Below are 23,759 nucleotides of genomic sequence, written 5' to 3'. Positions count from 1 at the left end.
AATAGGCAAAGAAAAAAAAAAGGAAAGACAAGCGGAATACGGATGAAAAAGGAGAAACGAGACTAAAAGAAAGAAAAAAGAAATATAAACAGAGGAGTGTCTAGAAAATTTAAATTTCATACTCTTGGTTGAAGAATTTAATAGAAGAGGAAGACTTGAACAACAAACAGAAACAGCAAGAACTGCTACCACTCATTTCTAAACATATATGTATATACAGTGAAAATCTCTAACTTCTTAAACTTCTCTTTTACTTTCCATTATTTTTCTAATGGACCATTTTTCGTAATTTTATTAATTCATACTGATTTACGCTTTCTATTAACTGCTTCTTTTTTTTTTTTAATTCAAACAGTACCTGCATGTTTTCGCCCCAAACCAGCACTAATCGTAAGAGCAAGTCAGATTATTTTATTTCGGCCACGGCCGCCAGTTTCCGCATTTGTTCAGGGACGGCAGTGGCCAACAATAACAATAACCGTAGTTTACTTGTTTTGCGGTGGGGTGGGGTGGAGTGGGTCTTTCACCGGACAACGCCGGTTAACGGATCCTGCTTGGTACTAATAATTCTTTTCTTCGATCATGGGGTTTAAATAAGACAAACCTAGTTTATGAGTTTTTATGTGTCTTGGAAGACTGTATCTCTCTCAATGAAGAAAAACATACGTAGGTTTAACTACCACAACTCGATCGAACCGTTTCACTATGCACTTATCTGACACCAGCAAAATAGCCCAACATCTAAAAGCTAATTATTCTTGCTCTCCTCCACACTTAACCTTGAAATATTCTTGTAGACAATGCGATTATATTAGAACATGAAACAGAAATTACAGAAGCTCTATACATAAAAACTAAAAAGGTCATCCATTAATAAAATTAATTTAATAACCGTGAAAATATTAAAAATGCTTTGAATGCTAATATTTGTATTCTATTAAAATTACAATCAATCACACGGTTCTTGCTAAAACAATCATTTAGCGCTTTAAAATACATGTTCTTTACTTGATACCAACCTTTGACGATTGCTCTGGAAGGAACCGGAAGTTTTAGGCTAGAAAACAAGAAAGGATCAAATATATAACAATTAATGAAACATGTCTTCATGTAAAAATAATAACCATGTATAGTAGTTGTGCTACAAAACACTCATAATGATCATTCAATTAGTTTAGGAGTGAATCCTGTACATACAAACAGATAAACATAATGTGGTTAAATACGTTGATATTATGAAAATCCAACGCACATCCGGCAGAACTCATGTCTGCCAAAGAGACATCATCGAATTGACAGAACACGATCCCGAGCAACACCGTCGAATTGATAGAATGATACCGAGCACGACCACAGCAACACATGACCAATCGTCGCTGTGGACAGGATGGATGTAGCCCATTAGCAGACCCCGTTCTGCAACCGAAAGTCTCGGGTTCGCTCATCACCACTGGTTTGTATTAATTTTTAAAATAACGTTTTAGACTACACATAAATATAACGTTATCTCTGCATAAAGTTATACCAGTTATTGAGTTGCTGTTTCTATTTTATTTGTATTGTCTCTATTTGCTCATTGCAGTCTGGACAATAGATATTTACGGGTTATTCTGGGAGCCTACAACTTGAGTAATCCAACTTCATCAGAAGTTACAGTTGGAGTTGCTGAATATTTTATCGTGAGTATAGTCTTGCAAATTATTAAAAAGATCGAATAGTGTTAGCATTTTTTGTTCCAAGTTTTAGTTATTAAAATTGTCGAAGGAAGGCGTTACCATGGCATGCTCACGCTTCAATCGTTTGACAAAGAACACAGATATTCTAAATTTTCCTCCGGTGACGAGTTAACTATCAAGTATAATGGGGGGGGGGTTCACCTCAAATACACAAACGGAATGTTCAAGAAAGATTATCGCTACAGTCCTCTGTCTCTACTCTCGTTGCCTTCTCTCCTGCCTGATCGGGAATAAACTGCCAGTACCGAGAAATGAACATCGTTTTATAGTTTCCATCTTCATGCACACACGAGATTACGTGAGAACGGACGAAATAAAAATGCTGGCCGCCATGTTTGTTCTTCCTTTTCTTCGCGTGAACTCACTCGCTGAGCACCCACGGTAAGACTTATCTTTCTTGCTTCTAACCACATGCCTCCCTGATCTCAAGATTACATTTCATAGTCTCTCATCCACTGTGGCGGTCGCCTCTCTCTACTTGACCTCTGAGGTGTCTTGTCCTCCTCCTATGGCTGCACACTCCCCTCCACGGCTTCACCCTCAACTGGTCTGACGTCGAGAATGTGCCTCGGGACTCCTCCCACCACAATGTTGTTACTACTGCTCCTCCCAGTCACGCGACCTCTACTCCATTGTGTGCTGCAGCACGCCCCCGGTGGCTTCACCCATACCTCGTCCCCAAGTTTAATTGTACCTGTGGCCTCTACTTCTCGGCTTGCTGGCTCCACCCTGGGATGTCTCCAGGAATATGAAAACGTTGACAGTTGCGGGACCGTCTCTGGTACTTGTCCCAGTTTAGGCGACATGTTATACCAGAAGACGGCTTGCTCAGGTGAGGTGCCTCCTCTTTCCGCAACTGCCTTTATGGTGCGGTGGTTTCTCTCCACGATCCTGTTGCCACTGGGTCTGTAGGCAGCTCTGAAAAATTGTTGGATCTTCCATTTCTTCAGTACTTCTGTCACTGCTACTGACTTGAATGCAGTCCCGTTGTCGGTTAACAACTCTTCCACGGAGCCTCGCTCCAAAAACACCTCATCAAGGATTGCCGCTATTTCATTGCCTGTTCCTCCATGTAGCTTCTTCCATAGGGCAAATCGCCCGGGCCTACAGTCAATCATGGTCAGGTAAAGTCCACCCCTGTAATGGGTGACATCGCATGTCAGTCTCTCCCAGGTCCCACTCACCTCCAATTGGCCAGCTTCATGCGTGCTTGGAGCAGGATCAATTGACTGACATCTGTCGCATGTCGTGACCACTTGCCTCACTTGCTCCTTGGTGATCCTCAGGTCGACTTTTTTCACTAAGTACCAAGTCCTCTCTACCCCCATATGGTGCACATTGTGCAGTTCTCGCACGTCAACATCATCTAGATCCGATGCAGCAACAACATCTTTCTTTGGCAACAGCCAACTCTTCTTCACTCTCGTGAGAGCATCTGCTCGGTTCTTTTCAGAAGCCACCATGTCTACGCGAAGCTTCAAACAAAACTCTTGCATCAGCTCAGCCAGCACCCCAAGCCTGCGCTTCACTAACATCTCTGCAGCTCCTTTCGTTTTTATCCTTCTTTCGCTTGAAATGAGAGACTTTAGCCAAGCAAACACCGTGGCAGAATCTGTTTTGATGCAGATGTCACGTAGTCCCCATTTCAAGGCCAGATTGACTCCTTTTTAATTGTCGTGTCTAATTCCGCCACATTGATGTGGCTGACGTCATTCTTTTTCCTCAACCAGGCTGCATCTTCTGCAACTACTCCTCCAATTTCCAAAACGACCCCCGTTGCAATGCTGCTCGCATCGCACCACACGACTCCATCCAATGTTCGTGGTACGTTCCAGGTTCCCCGGACTGGGTCTTGCCGTTCTGCTTCTTTCAGGAGCTCTTCCATCATGGCGACCGTTCTTTCTCCCACCTTATCATTCCATCCTCGTCCTTCGGCGTGTCTCTTTATGTAGCTGCATGCTGATCTAAGCCAGCTAGCAACGGAGTAATATCCGATCAACTTTCCGCATATGGAAAAAAGTTCACGTCTGTTGAGCTCCTGCTTCAGTTGTGGGATCTCGTTTCCCCTGCGAAACTCTAGGCCACCTGATGCACCTCGTTTCAGTTTTAGGCCCAAAGCAGCCCCTCCGTCAAATTTTTCCGGCTCTTTGGCGACCAACCCGAACCTCTTCAAATGAGCCATCACCTCCTTGACAGTTACCACAGTCTCATTCACCAGAATGTCGTCTATGTATGAGCTCACTACCCCATCTCCCTTTCCCATTGTCTCCAGAATCTTCCTGAGGATAGTTGACATAATCTTGGGTGCCGAATTTAACCCGAACCCCACTCGCGTAAGGCAGTAGGTTTTGCCTTTGTACTTGACTAACTGATATTTCCAGAGCTTCTTGGCAACATGGAGTTGCAAATAGGCAGATTTTAGATCTACCAACGTAGATGCGCCATTCATCTGCCTCCATTCCCTAATGGTCTCACTGCACACATCTACGGTGTCGCCTCCCGTATGGCACTTAACATGGCCATTCAGCTCTCGGAAATCCAGGACCGGTCTTACTTTCCCTTAAGTTGTTTGCAGAACGGCCATCAACGGCAAAATGCCCGACTCCACATCATCCGTCCAAGGCATCAGTATCCCCTCCTTAATCCATCGGTCGACTTCTTGCTCAAACTCCTTTCTTGCCCCTCCTCTAAGCGAATTTGTGTAGCACGCCACCCTGTTTGTTAGCGATGGCGCTTGATGTTTCCATGCCCACTCCACCGTCCACCACTCTCCATCGAATTCGGCTTGGAAGTCCTGATCTTTGATCGACAATTTTCTTTCCTCCCCGGCCTTGTTGATCCCTCTGGGGGCTTTCTCCGTCACCGCGCACTCAGCTAGTCCGAACCTCACGTTGTCACATGTGATGGTAACACCTCCAAGGCGGCATATAACATCCATTCCAATGATGGCTTGGACGCCAGGCACCAGGCGATCAGTGACAATTGCATGGACCCTCATCCGACGTTCAGCAATATCAATAGTGACGGTCTTCCTCCCTCGACACTTCACTCGCGACCCATCGAATGCCACTACTTCACCCTTCCCTTTCCATCTTCCGACCAGGGTAGTGTGCACCATGGTAATGGTGCAGCCAGTGTCAATCAGGGCCATAACTTCCCGTCCTTCCACCGCAATCTTCTGTTTGGGCATCTGCTGGAGAAAGTAAATTTTTATGTAGAACATACGACTAATGGGTAGTTTATAAGTAGGAAGCGCCATACTCTTTTCTTTGTCCATTTTTCTGGTTCTTTGAGACGTACACATGTGGTTTGCTGAAGTCTTTGTAATACATACAAAATTTGTGGGAATCAGTATTGTAATGCACCAGAGAAGATGATTGACTTAGCTCTAGATAACCTCAATGTCTCTACTCCATTGTCAGTTGTTCGGTAGTCTTTTGCATAGTTGTATATGAAGGGTTCGATTTAGTTTACCTCCTTACAAGGGAAAACTAAATACAAGATAAGTTTTTAATATAAAGAGAAATAAAACATATTTAAACAAGATGCATTTAAATAAATGTATGTTGTGCAAAGATGGTATCACACAATTTGAAAATGGTAAAAAATTAAAAAAAACACCACCACCACCACCAGTTATATTATTTACAAACATTTTGTGGGGAACAGGATTTTCCTTACCGAAGTAATAATTGAGAATTCAGGACACTGATCTCTCCTGTGAGAATTCAGTGGACGAGAAATCCTTCTAGACTGGGTCAATTTTTATGCATAATAAAACCAGAAATATAAACAAGCGAGACCGCCAACAGGAGAGATCAGTGTTCTAAATTCTCAATTATTATGTCAGTTTTTTGTGTTTTTTTTTTTTAATTATTATTTTGGTTTTGTAAATATATAAACGTACTCTACATAAAAATCAATCTTAATCATGAATAAATAATATAACTTCTTCTTCTTCTTCTTCTTCTTCTTCTTCTTCTTCTTATTATTATTATTATTATTATTATTATTATTATTATTGATGATGATGAATCCAAAGTTTAATTAAAGTTGTGTAAATATTAATAAAAACAAAATGAAAAACCAAAAAAATAGAAAAAGAAAAAACATTCTTATTGCTTACAGAAGCGATGTGTGTGAAGGTCAAGGTCAAACCGGTGTCGACCGAAATCGTTTTTTTTTTTGTTTTTTTTTCGCATTGAATTCAGTTGGAGTCCGTATTCCCTACTTCGTCCCCCAGGTTTAGTAGCTCCGTTTTCTAGGTACACAGCTGTAGGAATTCCTTTCCTATTGAAATGTCATATGTTGAAGCAAACATCTTGGTTGATGGTAAGAAGTTACAGAAACCTTTACATACCTTGGTAGTACACTAAGTAGGGACTGAACGCTTGATGAGGGGATAAATCACAGAATAGCTTATGCTGTTCTGCTTTTGTCAAACTGGAGAAATGTGTATGTTCAGATCAAGGAATCACATAAAAAACGAAGCTTAGTATTTATGGAACATTCGTTATCACTACTCTGCTATATCGGTCAGAGACTTGAACAACATATAGAAGGCACCTCAAGCTATTGGAAAGATTCTATCAAAGTTATATTTGGAGAATACTCAATATTAATTATAAGGCTCTCACACCTGCCACTGTAGTTCTTGAAAGACCAAATAGTACCAGTATAGAAATGAAAATCAACCCAAATCAGATGCATTTGGACTGGACACTTGCTTTAGGATGGAGGACAAAAGACTCCATAAACAATTGTTTTATGGTGAGATAGATAAGAGTAAAAAAGCATAGCATGAAATTATTTGAGATGAATGTGGAGCAGCCGACACCCGCTACATCCCAGCTGATTCTCTCGACGAGATTTGAAATCCATTTTCTTCCTGGCTTGTCCAATCACAGGCCAGATCTCTGTCACGTGACAGAGTATATAAAAGGCGAAATCACGAACCTTTAATCCTCTTTCTCGCTGGTCTGCCCAACAGCAAATATCGCCGGGGGTTTTGGCCCCAGGCAGAACACGAGTATTACAGGATAACAATGGCCCCCTTCTAACGACCATTTATTTCCACGTGCTGTATCCACACGAACGTTCTTTGTGATGTTAAAGAACATACAACTCACACTCACGCACGCCAACACATTAATACACTGAAGACCTTGCCCTTTCCTTCTCTTTTAACCGCTTTCCTTTGTACCGACGGCTACTACCTATAAACACATGTAAACGGAACTGAACTGTTCTCTCTTTCAACCAGCCGGCATGATATTAAATCTATCTCTACACAAGAACACTTCAACCTACTAATCTGTTTCTCTCTTGCACACCCTGCTAACGAAGATAACAAATAAAGTTGTTTATTAATATAGAATGAAACTCCATTGCGTTGTTTCTCATCACTAAAAATGTAAATAACTGAGAAGCTAATCGAAAAATCGGTCATTATGGAGAAAACCCACCAGAGAAAAATGTAAGGATTTTGAAGAATGGCGTGAGATGTTGCTGTCTTAAAGCGTGTTTTAAGAAAGCAAGCTGAACATATAATGTCAGTAAATATAGGAACTGAAGTGCACTGTATGTGATATATTCCTTTTGTCAAAACCTCGATATGTTAAATCATCTGAAATCGCACAAAGACAAGAATGACAATCTTCTAAGGAGGCTACAACAGCACGACATGCTAAGTTGTCACAATTGTGGTCTATTCTGCCAATCAAAAAGTGGCTTCATACAACATTCGAGGATGTAGTGTTAACATACAAACACCCTTATAAGAAGGAAAGTTTTGTGTATGTACGACTGAAGATGAGTTAAAGAGCCATGTACATGCACACAGCAGCATTAGCACTTGACTGAAAAGATGGCACACTATATATATATATATATATATAAATATATATAGTGATCCACATATAGTACTGTTTCGCTGTTTCACAGCTCATCAGTGCGGCTAGATAGTCAAATACCTCACTCAAACCAGGATCGAAACCCGACCACCCAAATGACGGTCAAGGTTTCTCACCATTACGCTATACGGCTGCTGCTGTGTGGGTAATGAATAAACGATATATATATATATATATATATATATATATATATATACTAGCAAAAGTACCTATCGTTGACTGGGTTCAAAAACAGCCTACAGAAAATGGACTCTGATTTATGAAAGTATGATAGCTTATGAAAAGGAATGGTTGTAAAGAGATAGCTTCGAATTTGGGGGTATCAAAACCAAAGCAAAATATGATGAAAGTAAAAATAAAATAGATAAACCCCATAATTTATTATACCATACCTGTTCACAGTGAAACAATTATCACAATATTCTGTGGATCTATATTAAAAAAAACCTTGTTAAACTTTGTGACATACCTCCATTCTATGGAGGTCAGGTGCGAACGAACACCCTATAATTTTATTATACCATATTTCTTCAAACTGAAACATAATTATCAAATTATACTTACGCAGATAGATATGAAAAGTCTTTATTAAAGTTTGTGCCCATTTCCATTCCATGAAGGCCAGGCGCGAACGCAGACCCCACAATTTTATTATACCATCCCTATTTAAGTTAAAACATACTTATCAAAGTATTCCTATGTACATCTATATCAAAAACACTTGTAAACGTTTTGTTTTAATATTTAATTTTTTTTCCATACTTTGTGGACCAGGCGCAAATGCAGACCCCACAATTTTAATGAACCACCAGATCAAACATACCCATTCCATTTTACATAAGCAGTAATATGTTGCTACATTCATGAACACGTTTCGGTCAGCTAGTTAATATCAATTAGAGACCTCTTCAGGCGATACATATACTATTTGTATAAGCTGTATCGACTGAAGAGGTCTCTTGTTCAGCTGACCGAAACATGCTCATGAATGTATAGCAACATATTACTGTTTGTGTAGAAAACAAATTAAAATATATATATTTTTTATTATAACTATTGGTGCTTTTTAGTTTGCATTTGATTTTGATATTATGTTACCCACTATTTTTTAGAGCTGTGTTTTAAATGTTGCTTGATTTCTTAAATATATTTTCGTCGCTAGAATTTTTGTAAAGTCTACTTTCGATAGAGTTAAGAATCTGTTTTATTATTTTCATTAAACTAACGTTTACACAATTCCTCTGTTTTAAATTTTAATTTAATTTAACAATTTCTTTTCAATAATTTGAATAATAATAAGTATACAAACATTTATCAGAAGGGAAATATGAAACGAAAGAATCCAAATTTTTGTTTCAAAACAAAAACATATAATGGTAAATGGTAAATTAAATTAAAAAACAAATATAATAATAAATTTAAATGAGAATATTTGGAAATGTTATGAAATGATAAAATTATTTTTATTTACTTTTTTATTGTTGTTAAAGTCCGAATTTTCGCCAAATAACATGGTTGCATCAAAGAGAGGATAATCCGATGTAGTTTTCTTTTATTTTTCTTCATAATGTTATTATTAAGAGGTTGAGCCCCTCGAAGAGAAAAAAAAACGTTTTGTATCGGCGCTTTTTGAAATCCTTGTGTGTAATAACTGGATTAGCGATTTTCTTTCCCAGGTCAACTCTCAACAAATGTTCACGGAGCACAGGGTCACACTTGGCCAATAAATTTACCAATTCTAAAAAATTCCCTTTGTTTTCTTGATCTCCTTCATCATTATGGATGTCTTTCCGATGACCCTGTAGTTGCCATATTCTGCTTGGCAAGAAACCTGACGATGTCTAGCAATCTAGCTAGAATTTCCGCCACTTCTTAATTTCCGTCTCAATAAGATGTTGCTCTACTTTGTCAACTAACTTTCCTTCAGCAAGTCGGATCTCTAGATCTTTCCAGTTAAGAAACGCTTGAGCATGAGATGTGCTAGCTTCATGTTCATATACTTTCCACCAATTCGTAAAACCCACATCAGCAGAAAAAACTCGACAGTTCAGTTTAAAACAGTCTGCAGCAGAAGAAAAAAAAGCCTTCCCTGGAAGGAGAATACACCATCCATGTTCTCGATATAACCATTTTTAGTTAGCTTTCTAACGTCGCCTTTTGTTTTTGTTCCTGGTCGGACTACATTGGTCCCATTTTTACCTATTTATTCCATTTTGCCATTTTTACCGGTGACATATTTACCGAGCACCATGTATATGTACATACATATATGTGTGTATGTATATACACATATATACATACATATATGTATACACACACATATATATACATTACATACATATATGTGTGTGAGTATATATATTAGACCCCCCTATATATGTATGTATACACACATATATATGTACATATACATACATATATGTGTGTATGGATATACACATATGTATATGTATACATATGTATATATATACATATATGTGTATATATATATATATATACACACACACACGCACACACATATACACATACACACACACACACACACACACATATATAGTGTTGGGACGACTAATCGGAATCAGGAATTGGAAAAATCGGAACTTTTGGGGGTATCGGAAACGGGAAAAATTAAATCTAATTTCTGATTCAAAAACTGATTCTTTTAATACTTTTTAAACTTAATTTTCCATTGCTAGTATTGATGATAAATATTTATCGTTTTGAAACTATTAGTAAAACTGAACTCTATAGCTCATAATAACATCAAAATAAGATGTAAATGTATTTTCCTTGAATAAAATAAATAAAACAAAAATTAAAACTTTGCAAATATTCGCTCAGTTTATTTACGAGATTCAGAAAAAATGTTTAAAATTAAATAAACATTTTGTCCAGAAAAATGCCATCAAACTTAAAAGTGTTTTTTTTTTTTAATTTTTATTTATTTCATGCTTTTGGGGGTTTGTCCAGTTGGGTCTTGTCTCCATCAGTTAGCATTTACAAATATTAGAAGAAATGGACAAAAAAAGTATGAAAAAGGTTGTCTTTGAATTAGATTTAAAATTAATTTGTGAATTTTAACACCTACGATTGAAAAAATAGTTCGCCATTATGTTTCTTTGATTATTTCTACTTAAAACTTTGATTTAGTGAGTACGCCGGCGCCTAAGACAGTTTGCAACTTACCATCTGCCTGATTGTAAAATTAAGCTTGGATGGATATAGAAGCAATAACATCGAGACTACTAGTAAATTCTTGAAAAGTTTGGTTGGTTTGTTTCCACTGAAAGACATGGACATTTTGCCAACATTAAAATGTAAGTGTATTTCTAAAAATCTATTCTAAATACGTTTAAACTATTTTACAGATTTAAAAAACAATTACTATTTTTATAACATTTAATCATTTTTTCATATTTAAACTTATAATATGTAAGAACTTACAAGTAATAGTAGTAGTAGTACATTGGGTCCCTCGGCTAGGTCACCCTTCCAAAATAAAACAAGATTCTATTTTTAAGGCGATTACACGTTAACGCCTTAAAAAATATAAACGAACAAAACAATTATTTAAGAATTTAGGGTGGAGATCCGCTTCAATATTAATAGGACGTAAAATGATTTTTCATTTTAGAGACATTGTAGTATTTTAGATCACTAACAAAAAATTATTATTTTCCTTATGGAAATAAATTGTGTAAGCTTTTGGGGGAAGGGGGGTCTAAACGATTACGTATAGTTTTACAAATTTGCCAGACAGACTTCGGGTTAGTAAACATTTTTACAATGTTAGAGTAGCCTGAAAATGATGATTATTCATCATTTTAGGTTAAATTAATGTACTAAAGTTTACATTTATAAGTAATTGTGCTTTTTTTCCGGAAAGATCGCATAAAACAAAATGAAAGTCGAATAAAATAAAAGGAAAATATCATTTTTAGCCAAGTCTAAAATTCTCGCAATATTAGTAAAAAGCATTTCTATTATAATTATCTGTATCCTTCTTTTTGTTTGTCAGTAGTAATAAGCGGGCAAATATTGAGGATTAGGGTAAATATATGAACATTATTTGGTAGAGATAACGTATAGAATAGTTAAGAATACATTCATATCCGTTCTTTAGTTAAGAATTGTTTTCTATATAGTAACTGTGTTATTTAGAAAATCATGTTTAAAATGGAGAAGGGACTGTGTTAACTATTCTGTTCCTATAACGTTTTATTTTGCATAAAAATCGTTATTTTCAAGTTTTTATGAAATATTCAAATAGCATTTTGCCAACTAATGACAAATGAAAATCAGCTTTTTTTTTTAAAGAGAAATGCATCTTTATTTGTTTCATTATTTTCAATCAATTAAAAGGAAAACATTCGCGAAAAATATTTAGACCCCCACCCCATATATTTAATATATGTCCCTCCCACGCATACACTAAGTGTATTTTTTGTTTTCAAAAATATATGCAAACGTAGAGTAATTAAAAAAAAAGAAAGAAAAACCAATAACTAATTAAATATTTAGAAATTTAAAAAGAATCGGAATCGGGAATTTAAGACAGAATCGGTAATTGAATCGGAATCGGAGAAAAATTTGGAATCGTCCCATCACTTATATATATATATGGGATCGGACAAAAAAGACACCGAACAAAACCCACCAACTAATTAAAGCAAAAACAGATAAAATATAAAATCTCAAATGAATCAAAAACATTAAAAATCACTTTTTATATTTTTATTTTAATTTAATTAAATTTAGGAAAATTAGACACCGGGGAACTAAGTTTGGAAAGGTATGAAAATTAAACATCTACGGAATAAATATCAATTGAAGATAGAGTTTAAGACTATTGTTAAGGACGATATAGTTTGAAATAGGATTTAAGTGCCTCTCACAGAAACTACGCGTTCTAAGGAGATTTTTCTTGTATTATCTTTTACAATTATTATATTAATAAAAAAAAGTTAAAAGTTAAAATATTATTACCAAAATTAATTCATTATACTAAATTTCGGTTTAATCATAAATACGTCAGTGATTATAAAATTTTGTTAATAGTTTGAAAAAAAAATCAATTACTCCGTGATTGTTCGAAACTTGACAGAAATTCGGCAGTATTTAAACTATCGAAAAGAAAGCCACTTAAATAGTATTTTAGGCGTAGTTCCCATTTAAAATTATATTCCCTGATATGACGATCATAAAATCTGTTTACAGTCGATTTTTATTCCCTAGCTTAATGCTTCTACAATTCCAAAATTACGTAATTTTCTGTTGCTAATTTTCCGTTGTATCATTTAATTATCAGTGATGTTTGAAAATATTTTTCTTGACAAAAATGTTTCGTTTAATTTTTCTACAGTATTTGGAACATGTAAATCAACTGCTTTCTTTGAAAGGTTACCTAGATAATTTATGCAACCTTTTTTTTAAAACTTTGTTTTACAAATAAAATAAATTTACATCGTATTTTGATGTTATTATCATTTTAGTTTTAATGATAATTTAAAAACAAATATTTATCATTAGTATTAATAATGAAAAATTGAATTAAAAATTTAAAACGATCGGTTTTGGAATCGTAAATAAGGGAGATATTTTTCCGATTCCGATACCTCCAAAAGTTCCGATTTTTTACAACGTTTTCAGTATAAAATTTCAGATTTTTTGTTAGCTTTTATTTATTTTTTCTATTTTTACTCTCCCAAAATGCCGCCTCATGACATGGGCCGCTCGTAAAATAGGGACACATTTTTCTGATTCCGATACCTGCAAAAGTCCGATTTTTTACGACCTTTTCGGTATGAAATAAAAAAAATTTCTTAGCTTTTATTTATTTTTATTTATTCTTTCCTATTTTCTATTCTTAACCTCCCAAAATGCCGCCCCCTCGTATGGGCCGCTCGTAAAATAGGGACACATTCCGATTGCAATACCTCCAAATGTTTCGATTTTTTTAAAACTTTTCGCTATAAAATTTAAGATATTTTGTTAGCTTTTATTTATTTTTATTTATTTTTTCTATTTTCTATATTTAATCCCTCAAAATGCCGCCCCTGAGGTGTGTCGCACATAAAATAGGGACACATTTTTCTGATTCTGATATCTCTAAAAGTCCCGTTGTTTTACAACATTTCAGCATACAATTACAGATTTTTTGTTAGCTTTCATTTTCTTTTAACCCTCTCAAAATGCCGCCCCTGGAACGTGCCGCCCGGAGCGGACCGCTCCCCCCCCCACCCGCCCTTGCTATGTTACTGAATGTATATAAAATGAATTACTCTACAAGGTCCAATCCCTCTGAAGAATCCAAGAACCTATAGTCGGATCAAAGGAGTTATATATATATATATATATATATATATATATATATATATATATATATATATATATATATATATATATATATATATATATATATATGATTGTTGAGCTGGATTAAATCCGACGATATGAAATAAAATGGAGGTGGAAGGACCTGGATACTCAACGTTTCGCCCGATTTATGCGGGCTTCTTCAATGACCATCCCTCTTGAAGAAGCCCGCATAAATCGGGCGAAACGTTGAGTATCCAGGTCCTTCCACCTCCATTTTATTTCATATATATATATATATATATATATATATATATACGGCATAATCGCGTTGACACACTGGTTCTCGTCAGATCACCGAAGTTAGGCAACATTGAGCCTGGTTATTACCAGATGGGTGAGCATTTGGGAATTCTAGTCGCTGTATGTGCTCTCTGCTTATCTCGGCATTTGTTTCCAGTCGTCCTGAACATATACTTCACTTGCCACTGGTATTTAACAATGTCAACCGACTCAAGAGAGATGTGGTTGGAGATTGCGCACCTCCTGCCACAAAAATTTTCATGTGCAGGCACCCCTACGTGGGTATTCAGTCTGTCAAAGACTGAAGGAACCTCGTTATATATATATATATATATATATATATATATATATATATATATATATATAACATTGCTTTAAATATAGATAAATTATGATTTTTATAACATGTAGAAGAATACCTTTTTAAGTAATTTCATGCCACTTTCCCTTGTGTAAAATTTGCATTTTCTCTTGATTAAATGAAGATTCTTCTCCTTCTTCTTCTTCTTCTTCTTCTTCTTCTTCTTTATTTTCGTTTTATTTTCTCAGCATCCCGACTATGTGCACAACACTCACCCATCAAACGACATTGCCTTGATCAAGATGGAAAATAAAATGGAATTATCATGGAGCATCCACCCAGCCTGCCTTCCAGTTCCTAACCAACCAGAATCGATGGACAACTCGGATTGCTGGATTACAGGATGGGGAGAAACTCATGGTAAATACGGAAGAGTTTTAAAGTGAGGTACACTGACTTCCCACTACTGACCGCATTTTACGTTTTTTATTAAAGATTTTGTGGAACTGAATTATCAATTTGCAAATCATTAGTAGACACTTGTTTATATTCACGCTAGGCATCACAAAATGATCTTTTTTTTTTCGATGACAAATAAGGCTTTAGCCTCAGTTTTACTTACTAAATTTTACACACTTGTTCTAAAAAACGTTAAACACATTGAAAAATAAATATTCGAAATTAATTTATCTTAACACTAAAATGCAATTTAACATTATATTCGTCATAGATCCATTTCTTTGGTTGAACACTTTAGATGTAATTACTGGTACAGGTATGCATTAAAACTGCCTTTGCATCTCTCAATCGTGTCGCTGACTTCCTGGACAAGAAGTTAAGGACGTTAGGTTATAAGACCCAAGGTTATAAGTTCGAACTCTTTGTTAGGTGAGTCAGTTGTGCGAATCTATACTTATGAGTCTTCAAAAGATGAAACAAGTTTGTTTATAGATAAATAATATATAATTATATCTTCTTATTTATATAATATTAATATTAATTAATTACTTGATTTTTCCCTTGCAACTACAGTTTTAGTAAGACACCTGAAATAAATAGGTCACTCTCATCACTAACAGCACTTCCAAAAACTATGCATACATCTCATTCCAATATTTATGCCTAACAAAATGCCTCTTTTAAATACCTATTTCACCTTCTATCAATTAAGTCCTCTAATTCGCCTCACAACACTGTTAGAAATTTATTAGAAGGTATCATTATTCCTACAGCACTGCCTCTCAGATCTACAAATGTTTACATCTGTAGTAAACGTGGATACTATAACCATTGGATTCCGTTAAACTACTACATTATTACCATACATACATTTAGTGCATTTAAAAGACGAATAATATTAATTATATTTTTCTTTAACTACTAGAAGCCCATTCATCTGAGTAAATTTATAAATATTATTATTAAACTAAAACATCCTTACAATACACACATTTATTGCATTAAATAGACAGTTTATATCAATTACATTTCTTCCAACTACTAGAAAATCATTGTATCATTCATCGGACTACTGTTCTCATCTTGAGTGTGATTTTCACAACGTTTCGGTCGATATAACCTTCGACCTTCTTCAGGTGTATCTTGTCGAACTTTGGAATGTTTCTGTCGAACTCGGGAATGTTTCTGTCGAACTCGAGAATTTAGATGGAATTTCGAGCGGAACCCTTTATTTACTTTATGGGGATAGCGTGCTCTTGTTCCGTCAGTCATAACTGGATAGAGGCCCTAAGTAATTCGGAGGTTATATCGACCGAAACGTTGTGAAAATTACACTAAAGATGAGACCAGTAGTCCGATGAATAATAATACAAATAACCAATCCTCATCTCAAAAATTCAGATGAGTCATAGAAATCATTCATATATGAAAGAAATATAAATAAGAAACTGAAATGATATTGCAACTAAAATATTCCATACATTAGTTAATATCGATAGAACGTTGGCTTGTTTCCTTAATGAAAACCCTTCTTTTGCATAACTGATGTCATTTTTAATGCTTTGTAAAAGAAAGCTTTGTGGGAGAAAAAGAATTCTAATGTGAACATTTTTAACTTCCACAAAACTTTCTATAACAAAACCCTGAAGGAATGTAGATATAAAAACACACAACTTGAATATGTTCAGCCTACACCCTGTACGAACACACTCAAAGACAATCCCCCGTTTCAATCTAAATGTCAAAACCAACTTGGGAAAAAAATTCTAAATCACATAAGGCTATATTTCCCACCTGATAATATCTTACATAATTTATTTCGCAAAACTTTAACAGTAAAATTGAGTTATAGCTGTAGTTATAATCTGGAAAAAATAATTTTAAAATACAATAGGAAAATTCTGAACAATGCAAATGCTCGAACACAAATAGGTTAACAAAATATTTTCAATATTCTTTAATATTTGAAACTTTAATTAATATTTTGAATATTTGAATGGTAACCGATCTTTGTCAGCCGATCTTTACCTGATAAAAGCCAGCCTGTCGGCTGATGAAAACAAGAGCGAGAACAACAAAGAATCTGATTAGTTAGCAAGCAAACTTAATACCACGTGTGTATAAAAAAACACGTGGTAAAATCAATTCAAAGACCTGACAAGTCCTTATGAGGCTGAAACCTATATATATATATATATATATATATATATATATATATATATATATATATCAGTACCATAGTCCAGGGAAGGAGAGGGGGAGCAATGAGAGAAGAGTAAAAAGTCGTAGCACTCTTTATGAAGCCAAGCCTGGATCTCCTTTGGACTTGTAGGCCGGCGCTGAGTCCGGTTGCCACATCCACGGTCTGCCAGCGGCCACCTGATTGCACTAGGAGATCACCATACTCTTCAGCATATCCAGGTACACTTTAGTGTTGACTTTCAAGCTGACTTCAAAGATGTGAGGTGGCATAATATGACCCTCACTTGAAACCACACAAAAGACCATAACCGTGACCGGAAACTTTGTTGAATTGTTCCCTCACATGTTGAACTGTCCGGATTTGCATTTTGAGGGTGTTAGCAATGGTCCTGTTGTCATAACTTAGATTGGTAGAGAGCATGAGTTGTACAATGGTGCGTCTCCGATCTCGCTCATTGAATATTGTGTCACTTTCAGACATGTTAGAAGGCTCCTCTCGCTTTTGGGATTTGTACACAACTGACACTTTTTCTGCAACAAAAAAAAAGAAAAACGATTTTCATCATACGGAAATGGAATCATGTCTTTTTTCTATGGCGACAATTTTATCGTTCCACTCTGTATACACATACACACACACACGCACACATATATATATATAGAGAGAGAGAGAGGGAGAGAGAGAGAGAGAGAGAAATCATTTTCACTACACCGATGAAGACTGAAGGATCGGTCGAAAATATGTACCTGTAAAAAAAGGTTTTTATTTTTTTTCATAATATTATTTTGTACCAATTGAAAACGAATAAAGAAAAGTTATAAGCTTTTATACTTTTCATATTCTTTTTTATACATTTCCATTCATATATATATATATATATATATATATATATATATATATATATATTAGTTATTTATGTTCACTTCACTTCACAATATGTATTGTGTTTCAGTATTAAATAATCATTTAAAACGTTAAACAAATCATGTAATCGTTACACACCAACCCTAACCCTAATGCCATTAAAAAACACAAATCCTAGATAACCCTAATGTGTAAATGTTTCTTTAACAAGCACAAAACTACAGTCATATTGTTATATTACTAATATCCTATTCTATCTATGCCATAAATTGCTGTATATCCAAGTTGACTTATTTAATACTAGTTGTCCGTGTTCGAGCGTTACACGGGAAAGGAAATTAACCGAAGAGATTCCATCTTAATACAGAAGTTAACTTGTTTAAAATAGATGGCTAAATAATAACATTATTATTTCAGCATGGTCCGTAAAATGAAGAATCATCCATGTTTACAGATGAAGAGGGTGGCATCTGTATTTGCATATCATTTCTTTTTACAAAAATACATTTGGTGCTTCAGTGTTTAATATATATATATATATATATATATATATATATATATATATATATATATATATATATATATATATATATATATACTTTCTTATTTTATGAGTCGCGCTACTGTTTGGAAACTTTAGAAATATTGAGGTTTTTACTGAAGTACTTCTGTATTATAACATAATTCGTGGTTTGGCTTTTTTTTTACTTGAAAAAAATGGATAATTAGGACAAAAATAAAAATTGCCTTAGTCTAGAAGGATTTATTTGTAACTGAACGATGAGGTAAAAGAATAGCTATAGCTTTTTTATTTGCCAGAAAAAAATTGAAATTAAAATCGCCTTAATCTTTTATATATTCTATCAAACTTCTTTTAGTAAGGAAAATTAATAGAGATTAATTATTTATTAAGAACTAGCGCGGGTACCCGGCGTTGCCCGGGTGTTTGGAGGTGTGTGTGTACGGGGTGGGGACTAAAGTAAAGAATAAGCGAAGTAATAACCCTGTTTAAATATTTAAAAAAAAAAGAAAACGATGTTAATCTTCTTAAAAAAATCGGAAAAACAAAAACAAAAAAAACAGTGAACAAGCGTAAAACTTCTTTAAAAAAGAAATCGGAAAAACAAAAAGCAAAAATAAGAGAAAAACAAAAACAAAAAACCACAGTGAAAAGCGAAAAGAAAATGGCATAATAACCCTTCGATTCGGTTAAGTTAATGGTGCGTTTCACCCAGTAGAAAGCATAGAATGAAAAGGAACATTATAATTCCATTCCAGTTTTTTTAAGCAACTACAAAACGAAATAAAGCGAAAAAAAATGGCATAAATAACCCTTCGATTCTGTTAAGTCCATGGTGCGTTTCACCCAGTAGAAAGCGGTAAAATTCTATTCCAGTTTTTTAAGCAACTACGAATAAAGAAAACCCAAACCGGTGTTCCTTCGTAACTATCCCTTGTGAACGATCCCAGAAACGGTGTATGTGGTGGCAGGGGAAGGAGGAATTAATTAGAGAGAAAAGATTTTACTACTTCCATTGATTTTAACCGATTATGGCAGTTAACTATCAGCAGAAAAAATATAGGCATCTACGATTATCGAGGAAGTGGAGACGTAATATGCCTATAACACACCTCAGATATTGTGCTGCAGTTTGTGCATATTACATTCGCATAAAATGTCTTGATTTTTAATCCTACTAAGGGAAATCATAGGGGAAAAATGAGTTCAATTTATATATATATATATATATATATATATATATATATATATATATATATATATATATATATATATATATATATAGGGAATGAAAAAATCAAATTGCGATCATTTGCGATCCAAGATCTGTCGACAAAATTTTCGCATCAACAAAAAAGTTCCACCACAAATAAGAGCATACCGTCCAGCAGATGAAGTTCTCTGAAAAAGCAAGTTCTGATGCAACATGTTGGTTAGTTTTTGGTGGCATGAACCAGATCGACATATACGATATAAAAGATATTGTTTATTGGCAATGTTTAAAGATATTGTTTATTGGTAATGTTTAAAGATATTGTTTATTTGTAATGTTTAAAGATATTGTTTATTGGTAATGTTTAAAGATATTGTTTATTGGTAATGTTTAAAGATATTGTTTATTGGTAATGTTTAAAGATATTGTTTATTGGTAATGTTTAAAGATATTGTTTATTGGTAATGTTTAAAGATATTGTTTATTGGTAATGTTTAAAGATATTGTTTATTGGTAATGTTTAAAGATATTGTTTATTGGTAATGTTTAAAGATATTGTTTATTGGTAATGTTTAAAGATATTGTTTATTGGTAATGTTTAAAGATATTGTTTAGTAGTAATGTTTAAAGATATTGTTTATTGGTAATGTTTAAAGATATTGTTTATTGGTAATGTTTAAAGATATTGTTTATTGGTAATGTTTAAAGATATTGTTTATTGGTAATGTTTAAAGATATTGTTTATTGGTAATGTTTAAAGATATTGTTTATTGGTAATGTTTAAAGATATTGTTTATTGGTAATGTTTAAAGATATTGTTTATTGGTAATGTTTAAAGATATTGTTTATTGGTAATGTTTAAAGATATTGTTTATTGGTAATGTTTAAAGATATTGTTTATTGGTAATGTTTAAAGATATTGTTTATTGGTAATGTTTAAAGATATTGTTTATTGGTAATGTTTAAAGATATTGTTTATTGGTAATGTTTAAAGATATTGTTTAGTAGTAATGTTTAAAGATATTGTTTATTGGTAATGTTTAAAGATATTGTTTATTGGTAATGTTTAAAGATATTGTTTATTGGTAATGTTTAAAGATATTGTTTATTGGTAATGTTTAAAGATATTGTTTATTGGTAATGTTTAAAGATATTGTTTATTGGTAATGTTTAAAGATATTGTTTATTGGTAATGTTTAAAGATATTGTTTATCGGTAATGTTTAAAGATATTGTTTATCGGTAATGTTTAAAGATATTGTTTATCGGTAATGTTTAAAGATATTGTTTATCGGTAATGTTTAAAGATATTGTTTATCGGTAATGTTTAAAGATATTGTTTATCGGTAATGTTTAAAGATATTGTTTATCGGTAATGTTTAAAGATATTGTTTATCGGTAATGTTTAAAGATATTGTTTATCGGTAATGTTTAAAGATATTGTTTATCGGTAATGTTTAAAGATATTGTTTATCGGTAATGTTTAAAGATATTGTTTATTGGTAATGTTTAAAGATATTGTTTATTGGTAATGTTTAGATATTGTTTATTGGTAATGTTTAAAGATATTGTTTATTGGTAATGTTTAAAGATATTGTTTATTGGTAATGTTTAAAGATATTGTTTATTGGTAATGTTTAAAGATATTGTTTATTGGTAATGTTTAAAGATATTGTTTATTGGTAATGTTTAAAGATATTGTTTATTGGTAATGTTTAAAGATATTGTTTATTGGTAATGTTTAAAGATATTGTTTATCGGTAATGTTTAAAGATATTGTTTATCGGTAATGTTTAAAGATATTGTTTATCGGTAATGTTTAAAGATATTGTTTATCGGTAATGTTTAAAGATATTGTTTATCGGTAATGTTTAAAGATATTGTTTATCGGTAATGTTTAAAGATATTGTTTATCGGTAATGTTTAAAGATATTGTTTATCGGTAATGTTTAAAGATATTGTTTATCGGTAATGTTTAAAGATATTGTTTATCGGTAATGTTTAAAGATATTGTTTATCGGTAATGTTTAAAGATATTGTTTATCGGTAATGTTTAAAGATATTGTTTATCGGTAATGTTTAAAGATATTGTTTATCGGTAATGTTTAAAGATATTGTTTATCGGTAATGTTTAAAGATATTGTTTATTGGTAATGTTTAAAGATATTGTTTATTGGTAATGTTTAAAGATATTGTTTATTGGTAATGTTTAAAGATATTGTTTATTGGTAATGTTTAAAGATATTGTTTATTGGTAATGTTTAAAGATATTGTTTATTGGTAATGTTTAAAGATATTGTTTATTGGTAATGTTTAAAGATATTGTTTATTGGTAATGTTTAAAGATATTGTTTATTGGTAATGTTTAAAGATATTGTTTATTGGTAATGTTTAAAGATATTGTTTATTGGTAATGTTTAAAGATATTGTTTATTGGTAATGTTTAAAGATATTGTTTAGTAGTAATGTTTAAAGATATTGTTTATTGGTAATGTTTAAAGATATTGTTTATTGGTAATGTTTAAAGATATTGTTTATTGGTAATGTTTAAAGATATTGTTTATTGGTAATGTTTAAAGATATTGTTTATTGGTAATGTTTAAAGATATTGTTTATTGGTAATGTTTAAAGATATTGTTTATTGGTAATGTTTAAAGATATTGTTTATTGGTAATGTTTAAAGATATTGTTTATTGGTAATGTTTAAAGATATTGTTTATTGGTAATGTTTAAAGATATTGTTTATTGGTAATGTTTAAAGATATTGTTTATTGGTAATGTTTAAAGATATTGTTTATTGGTAATGTTTAAAGATATTGTTTATTGGTAATGTTTAAAGATATTGTTTATCGGTAATGTTTAAAGATATTGTTTATCGGTAATGTTTAAAGATATTGTTTATCGGTAATGTTTAAAGATATTGTTTATCGGTAATGTTTAAAGATATTGTTTATCGGTAATGTTTAAAGATATTGTTTATCGGTAATGTTTAAAGATATTGTTTATCGGTAATGTTTAAAGATATTGTTTATCGGTAATGTTTAAAGATATTGTTTATCGGTAATGTTTAAAGATATTGTTTATCGGTAATGTTTAAAGATATTGTTTATCGGTAATGTTTAAAGATATTGTTTATCGGTAATGTTTAAAGATATTGTTTATCGGTAATGTTTAAAGATATTGTTTATCGGTAATGTTTAAAGATATTGTTTATCGGTAATGTTTAAAGATATTGTTTATTGGTAATGTTTAAAGATATTGTTTATTGGTAATGTTTAAAGATATTGTTTATTGGTAATGTTTAAAGATATTGTTTATTGGTAATGTTTAAAGATATTGTTTATTGGTAATGTTTAAAGATATTGTTTATTGGTAATGTTTAAAGATATTGTTTATTGGTAATGTTTAAAGATATTGTTTATTGGTAATGTTTAAAGATATTGTTTATTGGTAATGTTTAAAGATATTGTTTATTGGTAATGTTTAAAGATATTGTTTATTGGTAATGTTTAAAGATATTGTTTATTGGTAATGTTTAAAGATATTGTTTATTGGTAATGTTTAAAGATATTGTTTATTGGTAATGTTTAAAGATATTGTTTATTGGTAATGTTTAAAGATATTGTTTATTGGTAATGTTTAAAGATATTGTTTATTGGTAATGTTTAAAGATGAGAACGTGAGAAAAAAATCTGTATAGGCATTAAAAATGGTTTTATTTTGTTTTTGTTAATTAGTAATAATACATGTTATTAATAATATGTATTATTAATAATATGTATTATTAATAATATGTATTATTAATAATATGTATTATTAATAATATATATTATTAATAATATGTATTATTAATAATATATATTATTAATAATATGTATTATTAATATATATTATTAATAATACATATTAATTATAATATATATTATTAATAATA

The 23,759-nt window shown here is 32.6% G+C and overlaps 1 protein-coding gene across 1 annotated transcript in view; it reads left to right on the top strand.

Moving 5' to 3' along the window:
- The window catches only part of LOC145260576 (chymotrypsinogen A-like), a 71,714-nt gene that overhangs the window by 42,725 nt on the left and 5,230 nt on the right, over positions 1-23,759 (top strand). The window contains exons 3-4 of the mRNA XM_080118855.1: positions 1,583-1,679; positions 14,816-14,987. Of these exons, the coding sequence (XP_079974981.1) occupies positions 1,583-1,679; positions 14,816-14,987 (269 nt within the window). The remainder of the gene's footprint in view (positions 1-1,582; positions 1,680-14,815; positions 14,988-23,759) is intronic.

This window comes from Euprymna scolopes, chromosome 36, assembly GCF_053919585.1.
Source record: "Euprymna scolopes isolate OS-2025 chromosome 36, ASM5391958v1, whole genome shotgun sequence".
NCBI classification, from domain to species: domain Eukaryota; kingdom Metazoa; phylum Mollusca; class Cephalopoda; order Sepiida; family Sepiolidae; genus Euprymna; species Euprymna scolopes.
This window is presented reverse-complemented; position numbering and strand designations above follow the sequence as displayed.